This window comes from Argiope bruennichi, chromosome 2 (assembly GCF_947563725.1).
Source record: "Argiope bruennichi chromosome 2, qqArgBrue1.1, whole genome shotgun sequence".
NCBI lineage: Eukaryota > Metazoa > Arthropoda > Arachnida > Araneae > Araneidae > Argiope > Argiope bruennichi.
In genome coordinates this window covers 136,605,693-136,618,853 of record NC_079152.1, presented here as the reverse complement: position 1 = coordinate 136,618,853, position 13,161 = coordinate 136,605,693, and the positions used below count along the sequence as shown (strand labels likewise).

The following is a 13,161-nucleotide window of genomic DNA, read 5'->3' as shown; positions in this document are numbered from 1 at the left end:
ACATATGAATTATTTTTACTGAGAAATACAAAAAAAAAAAAAAAAAAAAAAAAAATCATTTTTAAAAACATAAATGGGTACAAAAGTCTTCAAACTATAATGAATGTTTTAATTTATTTGTAAAAAGAGATCATGTCCTAAATAAGTTTTTCATTTTGAGGTTTTTAGATATACTCCATAAATATAGTTCACAAAGGAGGCAAAAATAGACTAAGTATTTAGAATATTCATGTTTAAAGTCAGCATATGTTTTTTCAATAAAATAATTTATGTGAACAGTAAAATCTGTACTAAATCTATTTTGTTTTGATAGTTAGTATCTACTATTACTCCAACTGAAATAAATAAATTGCAAAATATAAGAAAATTTCCAATTGAAAAGAGTTTTTAAAAAAGTTCCTAAAAAATAAAAATTTTATTTTTCATTTTAAAGTACATAGCAATGACTTTAATGCCATGTTATGCCATTTTTTGTAATTTTATTAAACTGTTTTCATTGTTGAGGGAATGAAGATATATTATTTGCTCTAGATAAAATTCAAACTGTATTCGCTTGTGGAAATAGAAAAAATATTGTAAGAACTTAACTAATATATTTAAGTTACAAATACTAAAGACACATGTTTATAAAATTTTAATTGTTTGAATGTCCAAAGAAATTGTTTTCAAATGGAGTTGGGGATATATGACTTTAGTTATTGCAAAATAAATATTAAAACAATTCTTTTTAACATCTCTTAATAAAAATTTTGGAATAATTAATAAAAGTTTTGAAAATTATATTAAATTTCTTAATATTATTTATTACTCTGAAATATATTTTTATAAAAATAAATAAAATATGTAAAATTATTCCCCCCCCCCCTATTTTTTACGGTTTACATGTAATATTAATCTGGAACACATATACAGCTGAAAAGATCAAATCCTGAAATCTAAATTCAAGAAATATAAAAATTACAATTTATTAAAAATATTTTTTTGTGTGTGTTTCTTCTTAATATTATTTTGATATAACTAAAAATATTAGCTATGATATCACATATTCTGTTAAAGCTTACATATTTATACGTTTTGGGCATTAAGTAATCGTCTCCCCATATGTAGTTGATGGGAAAGTAACAAACGTTCAGCGACAAGTTTCAATGACTGCATAAATTATCTAATAAAGGCACGAAAATCATAGCAAAATAAGAATAATTCAATTGCTGCATCATATGTTGAATAATTCCGTTCATATAGTTTTTATACTTCTGTGCATTAATAACATTAGTTACTTGTATTACTAGTTTCATAAATTAGAAATAGAAACGTTTTTCACGATTGAAATAGTTTTCTATTTGGTTTGAAATAATGTTTCATTAAAAACAAATATTTAGAGAAAACAATTATATTAACAAAAATTAGATCGGGTTGATATTCACTCGTATCTTCTATAAAACTAATAAAAGGTACAAGGTGTGAGCCAAATAAGCGATAACTACACTATTATGAGTGCAAAACATTGCCAAAAAAATGCCAAGGCTTAAACCAATCAGAGCACGTCGGTACCCTTTGCCATAGACTTAAGGTGGGTTCACACGAGGCTTTTTATTGCGCGCAAACATTGTCTATCTACTGTTGTCCCTCTATTGTCCCCGTGTGAACAGTTGAGACAACGTGTCGGGACAATGGCTAATAGTTGTCCCGACGGGACAACCATTTGCCATTGTCCCGTTGCAGTCACGTGATTTTCCTGAAGTAGGCGTGACCTTCTATTGCCGGCAATAATAAGCCTCGTCTGAACCCACCTTTAGTCTGTACAATTTGCGAACTCGCTGGAATAGTCCATATGAAAGAGGAAGTCCAATCGTAATCACTTCCTGTGTATAGTAACTCGCTTGTTGTTGTTGCTACACGTATGTATATTGTAAATATAGACTGCACTGCATTTGATTTTTGAAATGTCAATTTTTCCATCGGGGGAAAACTTATTTTGATTCTAAACCATCTGCATATTTTTGTAAACAGTGTTTGGATTTTTAGAGCCTTCACTGTTTTTGTAAATGAAACTTGAAATTTGTATAATATAGGTCAAAACATGTCTTCAAGCTATGTGTCAAATTATGAAATCTTTCAGCTGAATCAGGTTACGTTGTGTCATTCACCTTGATCCTTTGTGATGACACTCAGATACTTCTGTCTTCCGAGTTATTAGTCCTTCTTGGTATTCTTTTAAGATGCTCTCTCGAAAACTGATTCCCGGCGCTTGTTATTTCCGATTTTTGGTGTGTAATCACGAAACAAAATGCGCTAGAACTGTTGCATCTCAAGTATCTATAGGTGCATCAACTTCTGCAACATGGTCAGCATCGTCGAAAACTCACGATTGGAATCGAGCTGTATTGGATGGGGAGAAATTAGTTGGACATCCAACAACCTTTTTCAGCCTTAAGTGTCTCCTAAGTGAAGAGTTCACCAGCGTGGCCATGAATCTTCGAAGATTAGTGGGAACTGATCATCCAATTTTAAAAACTGCCAAGTAAGTTTTTTAATTATTTCAGAGCTAGTAATATCAAGTTTTTAAATTGATTTATACAAATATTATTTACTGAGACAATTGATTATGTTTGTAAGAGTTATCATGATTTATTGAATTAATTTTTCATAATTTATAGCATTATTTACTATCCTGTGTAAAAAAATTGTCTTAATTTTTAAGCATGTGATCTTATTATTTTTAGAGATTGAGAATTCCATTCATATTATTTATTCATTTATATCCAGCAATCTATATAATTGTGTAAAAAATTATATTTTCCCAGAGATGGAATATTAAGTAGATAAAGTAGATGACTACCTAGGGAACCGTGAGTCCTCAAGACTTTTTTTTTACAGTATTTTGAAGATTGTTTAATTTCTTGTCTTAATTTAAGTATAAAGGATGCCCAATCGAATCCAGGTATTGTTTAAATGAATTTAGAACATTATTCTAATAACATTCCTGATTAATTACTATCTGCAAGTTTTATATTTCAGAAAAAACTGGTGCTTTATAATTATGGTGCTTTATAATTTTAAAACTGTTCCTGTAGATTATGCTAAAGAAAGTTTTTTTTTTTTTAAATCATTTTATTTTAAATTCAAGGTAAAAATTTTTATGCAAGATACACTGAAACCAATTTATGGAAAATAATCTCCAGTTAAACATCTTGTTATTTCAATATATAAAAATTTGTTTCTACTAATGTCGAGTTTGAATTAAAAATTTTAGATTTTTAAAGTTGGAGACGAAAAAAAGTTCAGAGATTTGCATTGCCAGAAGGCCACTAGAAGGTTTTATCTGGCCTATGGAGTATCCATGTTTTTAGCCGATTATATTTGATAGAGATTCATCTGTTTTAATAAAGAGAGGCAATGTGTAGCTGTCATGTGACAGTTTACTAGATGGACTTATAATTATAAATTTAATGGAAGTATAGGCTTTAAATACTTAAAATGCATTTTTTTTTAGTCTTTTTTTTTTTTTTTAAATTTGCAAAGCAAAATTGTGAGGTTTGCACACAATTATAAGCAAAATTATGAAGTATTCAATTGCTAACTTTCAAATAATTATCATAAAGAAATGATTTTATATCAATTTAGAATATTGAAAAATGACTTTGCAATGATGATAATTTATTTTACAACAAATTTTTAAAATCTTTTTGATCATTTCAAGAGAAAAAGGCTAACATATTTTAAAAAATATTATTATTAATTTTCTTGGAGGCAGTAGTAGAAGGTGGGAAAAGTGAATGGAGATCTAGTATTGCAAAGTAAGATATATAGAGTTTATTACATGGCATTTCACTATTGACAGCATGTTAAGATTTTAAATAGTAATTAACTATGCTTGGTATGATAATTTTTTACAACTCTTTGTGATTTATTTCTGAAATGAATTCAAATAAGCTACTTTTTACATGATTTAAAGATAGTCATCTTTCAAATAATAATCTTAAATACTTATATAACTTGAATTAATAAGTTAAGAAAAAAATTTATTAACTAAAAATCTTTTAATTTTAATTTTGTCTTTATTAACTAAAAATTTTTTAGTTTTAAACATAAAATTTTATGTTTAAAACTAAATTACTAGAATGTAATACGTATTAAAGCATTAAAAACAATGTAAGCTTTTTTTTCTTTCCAAAATATGAATGTTTTATTTGATAAATCTGCCAACGTTTAAAATATTTTCATGATTGTGTATAATTATTTTTAAATGTGTGTCTCTAATTTAGACATAGCTAACAAATGTTACAATATAGTAATTAATTGAAACTACATATTTAGGTAGATTAGAATTTTTACATCACATGCTCTTAAATGTTTCGTTTTCAGAATATTAACTCTAAATAGGATGGAAGCTGCTTTATTTAAAAAGATTATAGCAAATTCAATCTTGTATTCTGATTATTTCAGATCATAATTGAAACATACCTTATTTTAATTGTAGGAGGCTAGTATATCATGGACGTACTAACATACAAACCAGAGGATTGATTGTTTTATTACTATCAAAGGCAGTTGGACACACAGCAGCATGCACAGATATAAATTCTGTAAATGAAGTTGGAGTGACTGCACGACAACAGACTCTGGCTGAAATTACTGAAATGATCCATACAGCTCATTTGATCCATAGGGGTATTTTGAACATATCCCCCACTGTTGTTCCAGATGAAAATTCCAGAGAAGATCTCCAATTGGGAAACAAAATATCCATTCTCAGTGGAGATTATTTGTTGGCAAATGCTTGTAAAGGCTTGGCTAACTTGAGGAATTGTAAGGTAAAATAAAAGGCTTAATTTGTTTAGTTATTTATATAAGTTGTAAATGTCTATTGTTTAATGAATGTTATTGTAGAAATTATTTATAACAATCTTTGTATTTCTTTTGCTTCCTTACTCAGTAATACCTCAAGTTTACTGCATAAAGAAAATTATTTGATGTATTATTACAATCAATCTGAGCCAGCTCTCTTTATAAAGGGGCCTGGGTGCAAGAAAACATTTGGGATCCTAAATTTTTTGTAAAGTACAAATAATAATAATAATAATTTAATGTGATTTTATTTTTGCAATTAATTACTTCAGGGAAATTATAATCTTTTCACATTGCATTTAAGCATTCTGCACACAAGCTTGATTGATGACAATTCTTTATTAATTTTTATTTGGTGAAAGAGTACTCAGGTTTTATTGTTGTAACCACAATGTAAAGAAAAGTTTTAACACTGTTGATACATCTAAATATAGCTCATTACAATTATTATTTAGTTCATATTGCAATATGTCTTATGTATTATTTATATCCCTTTCATTCAAAATCAAATATTGTAACAAAACAATTTCTACATTCTTGTTATAAAACATTACAAAGTTTTTGGAACATTTTTCTGATTTATGTTTTTCTAAAGTTTTTATATTGGTGATTAATTTGAAATACTTTTAAATTGATCTTCTATCTGTACTATAACAGTATCAATTACATTCTTATAAAATAACATCTAAACTTCTCAGCAGGGTTTCCTATAACTTCAACCTCTGCTATTTTAGAATATAAGTTTTCTCTTTTTTGAATTTGTTTTTCAGGAAATTTTCTGAGATATTTAAATTACATGCTACCACTTTTGCTCTGTCTAAAAATGTGCACAATTTTGTTCTTAAAATTTGGATTTCAGTTTTAATTTTACAGTCTAAATTAAAAGCTCTGTCGAGAACAATTGTTTTCGCTTGAAATAGTTTATTGATGATGCTAATTTTGGATAATATTACAACTATACTATTAAACTTGAAATAAATGTTATTTCTTGTATTGAATCAAATAGACTTTTAACTTCAGATATCACTGTATTATCGTTATTTGCATCAGTAAATTCTTCTAGAGCATTACAAGTTTGTTCAAACTGTATATACACTGCTTTAACTAAATCTGTTTTAGCTTTGTAAAGAGTGTTGTATAATGGTTTAAGAGTGTTTAAATGCTTTTGTGGAATTTATCTTTTTGTAGATGTAAAAAATAAGCAATATAAACATTGCAATATCCAAAAATTTTTTTACAATATATTCTACTGGAAGCGACATCACAAATTAATCAATTAAAAGAGTGTGATAGACAATGCACATAAATTGCATGAGGATGTAGATCAATTATTTTAGGCTATATATCTTTATATATCCCTTCCATGTTGCTACCATTGCCTTCCTCTACAATCCATAATATCTAAATCAAGCTCACTTAATATTTTCAAAATAGTTTTTGCTAGTCCTTCTCCAGTCACATCAGTTACTTCAATAAACTCTATAAATGACTTTAATTGTTAATTTTTTCTCTTTAAAATTTACATACCTAATAAAGATTGAAGTTTGTTCCTTATGAGAAATACCAGGAGTAGAATCCATTTGAATATTGTAGTGCATGGCTGCTTTTATATTATCTTAAATTTTGTTAAGAATTTTATTTTCTAATGCAAAGAATAATTTGTTCTTGTGATGTATGTGCTAAATAATGCAAATTCTATTTTTTGAATTTTTTATTCTATTTATATTATTCATTAGCACAGAATCATATATATTTAGAATTCAATTAAAATTCCATTATTAGGCTTCCTATTATTTCATGGGTTTCTTGAAGTGGAAGATGCTAAAAATAGAATCATATCTACACTTCTTTGAAATAGTAATTTAACTCATTCCATTTCCTTACTTATATTAACTAGATTTGTTTTATGGATAGTCGGACATAAATTTATTTATTTTTGTAATTCTTTCTAAGTAATAAATGAATTAAAGAAACAAATATTACACTCATGGTCTTGAATTACAGTTGGCAGCTTTCTCTAGTTATTATAGCCACCTATAAATCGTTCATATTTTTCATTTCCTCTGGAAAATAATGTACAGAAAAAACAAAATACAGAGTTTTGCGTTTTTGAATAAATTGACTATTTACTACTTTTTTTTAAAAAAGTAGTACCTAGTAGAAAAAGATCTACCTTAAGTATTCTTAGCAAAAACTCTTTTATGTTGTATTGTTCTGATTTTAATAGAAAACATTCTAAACTTATCAGTTATAATACTTGGCCATATATTTGGATAATTTATATTCAATTGATCATATTATTTTCTGATTTGATAATATTTGCATAAACAAATGATTCTTCAAAGAATTTCACAGTTTTAATTCAAGATTGTGTTGTTTGTGCAGAACTTTCTTTTCCAGTTGAAGTTTGAATTTTATTTCTGAAGTTGAAGCAATAAAATTGCCAGAATTACCTTATAGACAAGAAAACAAATCTACTTGTGACCTCTTAAAATTTAGCTTCTCTTCTTTTTTCATTTTTGCTGATTTTCTTTTTTGACATCTGGAGTGATATTTCTTTGCCATGGACATGATTAGATCTTGAAATATTAAACATTTTGTAGTATAAATTATCAAAATATTATATGCAATTTAATCTAGTAAGTGTGGTAATAACTACAAATCTACTTTTTTACTAGTCTGTAATATATCTGTAAAATTTCACATATTTTTAAAACCCATATATTGTTCCCATTAAATTTCTTCTTCTCCTCTTTCTATCCTGTAATTATTGTTCTGAACATTATTTTTGTTTGTGATGATGTTGCGGCCCTGGTTTATAGCATCCACCAACCCCCCCCCCCCAGATGGCCGGCCCTACACTCAATTGTGTAACAATATCCTACACATTATTACATGAAAATAATCCCAAGTTATTTTAAAAATAATTACTATATGTAATAGAAAATTTTAATTTTAAATGCCATTTAATGAAATTATATATTTAAAATAAAAGTTGTTTAATTTAGAGAATTTTTAACATAGCACTAATGTGCTACATATGTTACATTATTCATTAATGCTTATGCAGTTTCTCATTATTTTCTACATACTAAAAGCTGAAACTCTTATTTACTATAGGATTTTAATATTATTATATGAATTTTTTGTTACTGTTATTCTCAGTTTTCATTATTCATGTATTTGTTTATTGCAATTCCAGTGAAGGGTGTGGTAGGAATGATGATATTAAACCTGTTCAAAATGAAATATATTCATAATAAGGGGTGGTGGATAATAACAGCATATGTTCATATAAATTGTAATTGATCCCATTAAATTCATGATAATCTTTAGAGATAAATAAAAATTTATTTATTTATTAATATTTAAAATCAAATTTTAAAAATTATAAAAAAATATTTAGCATGTCCTGTTGCTAATTATAAGTTTGGAAATGTATCTCTTTTCTGTTAATACAGTTATCACTACTTTCTACATACAACTTTTGTACATAAATTTTACAACAATTAGGTAGCAAAGTTTCTTGGTGTTAAATTGAACACTTGGTACATATTTTTGTGTCTGTTCTGCTCAAATATTAATGAGAAATATATTCATTGATATTAATAATATTAACATTTTTTTAATGAATGATCCTTTGAATTTTTTAGGTTGTTGATCTCATATCCAAAGCAATTGCTGATTTTATGCAAGCAGAGTTTCTTGGAGAACATGATAGACATGGGAACCCATTGCCAGTCAAGGGAATGAATTTGTCAACCTGGGAAGAAAAGAGTGTGTTGAGTGCAGGAAGTCTTTTAGGCAACAGTTGTAAATCCACTCTTGAATTAGCAGGTTTTGATGAAGAGCTTCAGTCAAAAGCCTTTGAATTTGGAGAAAATCTTGGATTAGCTTGGCAGGTAATATGCTAATTACCTTAATTCTTTATTAAATAATAATTTTATTTTCTTAAATTCTTTAGTGTAGAGATTCGAATTTTGTAATTTCAAATGTTTTAACTGCTTACATTAGATATTTTTTAAATAGCTTACTAATTAATAAGCATGTTTTGAAAACAACTACTAATATGATTGAGTTTTTTAATTTGTTTTTTCATATGCAGTTTATATCTTTAGAATCTAAACAAGATTTTAATTCAAGATGTTTTGAGGAAAATGTACTCATAAATTAGTTGTTTGAGAAAGGACAAAAAATTCTAATTTGACTTTTGGAGCTTTAATTTAAAATGTGCAACCTATTCCAGAATCAACAAAACAGTCCTGAATTTGGGGTCTTTAACCTTGGATTTGAAAAACATCTTGCATTTGCCCAGATTTGAAGTGATGTGCTCAAAATTATCCATATTTGAAATAACATGACTGTTTATACTTTTCATCAAATACTTCATTTTTAATTTTTTTTAGCAGATGTAGTTCATTTAATTTTTTTAAAGTTAGTTTCTGAAAAATTCTCTTCCCTTATTTCGTATCATAATATCTTTGTATATTATTATCATCTGCGAGTTGATTTATATTGTTACTATCATTAAGTGATCAGTTGTTGAAAACTGTATCAATAAGTTTAAAACTGGTGAAAAAAGTTTAAAAGAATTATTTGATTGAATTTCTTAAAAAATTAGTCTTGAATAAGTGTCCTTCCCAATTTTGTAATACAAAAAAAGAAATAGTTGAACTATTTTAAGGAATAAATGATATTAAGTTTATGTATATACTTATGCAGCCATTAAAAATCAATGGTGAAGTGAATGATTTTCAAGATAAATGGTTCTCCCTTATCTTTATCCATTTTTTTCCTACCCAGTAACTGAAGGAACCCTGGTTAGCATCCAGAAAATCTGGACATTTAGTTGCATACAGAACTGCTTTGTTTGATACGTAAATTTTTAACTTGTTATTTTAACATTTTCATTTCCTAAAATAAGCTTGAATGTTCTTTAAATTTATGTTTTTAGGTTTATTCAGAGCTACTGCCATTCATTGATGACATGAGTTATCCAGCTGGAAGTAAATTTGATTTAACATCTATTCCTGTTATATTCCATTTAGAGAAAAATCAAGTTAAAATTGACTCTCTCAGACAAGAAATTAATGAGGATGTGTCAAATTTTGACTATAAGAGTGTAAGTTCACTTTAAGTTATAGTAATTTCTTGAATCCTAGAAATTTCTAGAATTACTGAATTAATGAAGGTATTTCCTTCAACAAAAATTACAAGCTTGCTTTCTGAAATAATTCTTGTGAAGTTTGATATTAAAAGAAAATATGTATTTGATATGTGTAACAATTTTTGAAATTATTCTTTTATTTTAATTATTTATTTATTTTGAGATTTTATTATTTTTTTCATACAATCAAACCAAGGTTGTGATAAAATTAATACTAAAAAAATAAGCTAATGCCCCCCCCCCCCCCAAAAAAACACTGCTTTTATGTTAAAGTGCTGTAAGCAAAAATAGCCAAAATGTTTGAGAAAATTCTTTAACCTTTTCTTTCTATTTTTGCAATTTTTAATCAAAATTTCTAGTTTATACTGTAAAATTTCTGAGAGCTGAAATTAATTCATAGCATATCTACTTTATTTTATTTTATTTATTTATCTTTAAAAAATACTAGATGGAAATATTTTTGAATTTTTTTTTTCTTTACTGTAATTTTTTATAAAATAGCAAATCATAAACCTACAAATTCATTTAATTTAATATGTGATCAGGTTATTATAATGTGCTGCTGCTGATTTTTTTTTTTTTTTTTTTTTTCATGAAACAGGGAATTTTTTTAGATTTTTGATAAGCATTCACTTTCTGAAATTTTCAAAAGATAGCAGTGTTAACATTTATTTTATTTTTTGTTTATAATGGTATTTTAATTAAATCATTTTTCATGAATTTGTTCAGAATTTTATTGAATGTTTCAAATTCAGAAGAGAAAAAAAATTATTTTTATTTTATTTATTTATTTTTGTTTGTATGCGTGTGGAGTTTGCTTATTGAAATATTTTCTTCCATGTCCGGAGGGTTAATGAAAAAAAGAAACATCCCTTAATATCAACTTCTGTTTCTTTTCTTTCTTTTTTTTTCCTTGTATCTTTTTTTAATAGAGTGTGTGATGTATGTCTTTACATCTTATGTGTATGATGTAAATATCAGGTTTTAATTATATATGTTCTTGTTAGAATTTATTTGTTCTTTACAATAAATAAATAAAAAATATTTTTTGTATTAAAGGTCTTCAATCAGTTTCAAATGAAATCTAATTTCATTTCAAAAGTTTTTATAAGTAAGAAAATAAAAATTATGATGGGCTGTAATTTAATTCTGTTGTGTAATTTAATATTCAGTTTAAAGTAACCAGTTTTTAATTGCATAGTTTAAAAATTGTCCTTTTCAAAAAAATCTTATATACATTTAAATTAAAATATAGAGATTTCTGAGGATTTGGAGAGAACAACTTTTCTTAGTCTCTATTTTATTTATCATTTGCACTAAACCTATAATAGAAGTTAATTGTAAACTATAAAACAGTTTGCTTTACTTAAGGGGAAAAAGAAGAAGAAAAAAAAACATTGGTTTTGTTTTCCTGAGTGCAGAAGAAATTATTTGAAATCCCTAAAACTGTTTCGTGATAAAAGAGTTTCATGATACAATTAATTTTAAGATAATTTTTTTCTCTACATAATTTATGAGTCATGACTTGAAAAAGAGAATTTCTATCTTCTGTTATCTCTCGTAAATTCCATTTAGAAATTTGGCATAAAAATAGTAATTCATTAAATTAAAAACAGATTATTATTTACTTTTATTTTAAAGTATGCATTTGACAGTTAATTCCCATACAACAATTATTAAAATGACTATTTTAATTGTTCAGATTCTTACAGAACACAATGTTGTTTATATGATGGTAAGAATAAAAGATGGAAATCCCTTTTTAATATATTACCTTTCATTGTTTACTTTTTTTTTCTTACACTTATTATATTCACCTTATTACTTGCCTTGGGAGCCCTTATTACTTGCAAATTATGATTATCTTTGTCAGAATTTGTTGTAATTGTTGCTTTTATTTAAAGTAACAGTAGTGACAGGTTTAGACATTTTGCTGCTTTAGCAATAATGAGGTCTGCCATTTAATAAATTGATCAATTTAGTTTCACATTTCAATATATTTTTTTCCTTAATCAGCATGATATAAATTAATGTTTTAATTTACTTTATGAAAATATATTTATTATTATAGTTATTATGTTATGTGATTGCAAGACATCTACATTTGTACATAATATCACTGAAGCAGGTGTTTGCAGTTTATAAATATCGTAATAATAAAGTGAACATTATAATGAAACAGACAGGAAACATCAATTTTACTTGATAAAATTTCAATCTTATTTTGATATATCATAATTCATAGAATTTTTTTACATATTTATTTATTTAGCTACAGGTTAGTAACATTCTTTTTATAACCTTCTTGTACATATTCCCACTTAACCCAGCAACCCTAAACAGTTAGTTATGTAATTGGAAATCTGCCTCTAATTAATAAACATTTTGTTTATTACTTTCATATTACAAATTTTATTTTATTATTTTTTGTAGTTGCATAAATCGATTATGGCTGATGACAGTGTTCAGAAATCAAAAGATCTACTCAATCATTATTCTCAGCAAGCTGAAAACTTGTTGTCTTTGTTTGGATCATCAGCAGCCACAAAAGCTTTGTCCAATATTATCTGTTCCATAAGGGGATAAAGGTGCTTCTTTCTCATGTTATGTGTTTGTTACAACTAAAATATTTATTTTTATGTTTTATTTTATATGTAAAGAAATTTAGAAAATAAATTTATTCTTAAATTTATACTGAATTTTCTGAATTTATTTCATTGGAAGAACAATTATTTAGTACTCAGTTGATAAAGAAAATTGTATTTATATTAGTTGTACCTCATGAGTATCTGATATTAACACTGTGTACTGTTTCTATTTTGTAGGAAAATTGAAATAAGTACAAATTTGTGTAACTGAACTATAGTTATTATGCATAAATTTAGCTTAAAGTTTATATTTCTCTTAGTTAAGCTATAATTCAATATTATTATACATTTATACATATTTCACATCCACCAATTCAAAGCATAGTTGAATGTTTTGAATTTCATTATGTATGTTGATAATTAGCATCGTTAATTTAGTTCTAGTTATAATAAAAACAGTCATTATTTCTTTTAACATTTATTGAGAATGTTTATATGTAATTCAAATAATGTTCATAAGCTGATAGAAGGCAAACTATCCTAGTGTTGCAAAGCTTT

The 13,161-nt window shown here is 26.1% G+C and overlaps 1 protein-coding gene across 1 annotated transcript; it reads left to right on the top strand.

The window, feature by feature from the left end:
• Nucleotides 1–1,824: 1,824 nt before the first annotated feature.
• On the top strand, nucleotides 1,825–12,707 carry LOC129954654 (all trans-polyprenyl-diphosphate synthase PDSS2-like). Its single transcript, XM_056068159.1, has 5 exons — nucleotides 1,825–2,521; nucleotides 4,481–4,814; nucleotides 8,502–8,750; nucleotides 9,803–9,970; nucleotides 12,449–12,707. Exons 1-5 carry the CDS (start codon nucleotides 2,220–2,222, stop codon nucleotides 12,599–12,601), a joined length of 1,206 nt encoding a protein of 401 aa, XP_055924134.1. The 5' UTR covers nucleotides 1,825–2,219; the 3' UTR covers nucleotides 12,602–12,707.
• The last annotated feature ends 454 nt before the right edge of the window (nucleotides 12,708–13,161 follow it).

Bases quoted from the DNA above. Each gene is read 5' to 3' on its own strand.
- LOC129954654 (XM_056068159.1), top strand. From the start codon at position 2,220: ATGCTCTCTCGAAAACTGATTCCCGGCGCTTGTTATTTCCGATTTTTG. The intron at 4,815-8,501 runs GTAAAATAAAAG...TGAATTTTTTAG, and splicing joins CTAACTTGAGGAATTGTAAG to GTTGTTGATCTCATATCCAA. The intron at 9,971-12,448 runs GTAAGTTCACTT...TATTTTTTGTAG, and splicing joins CAAATTTTGACTATAAGAGT to TTGCATAAATCGATTATGGC.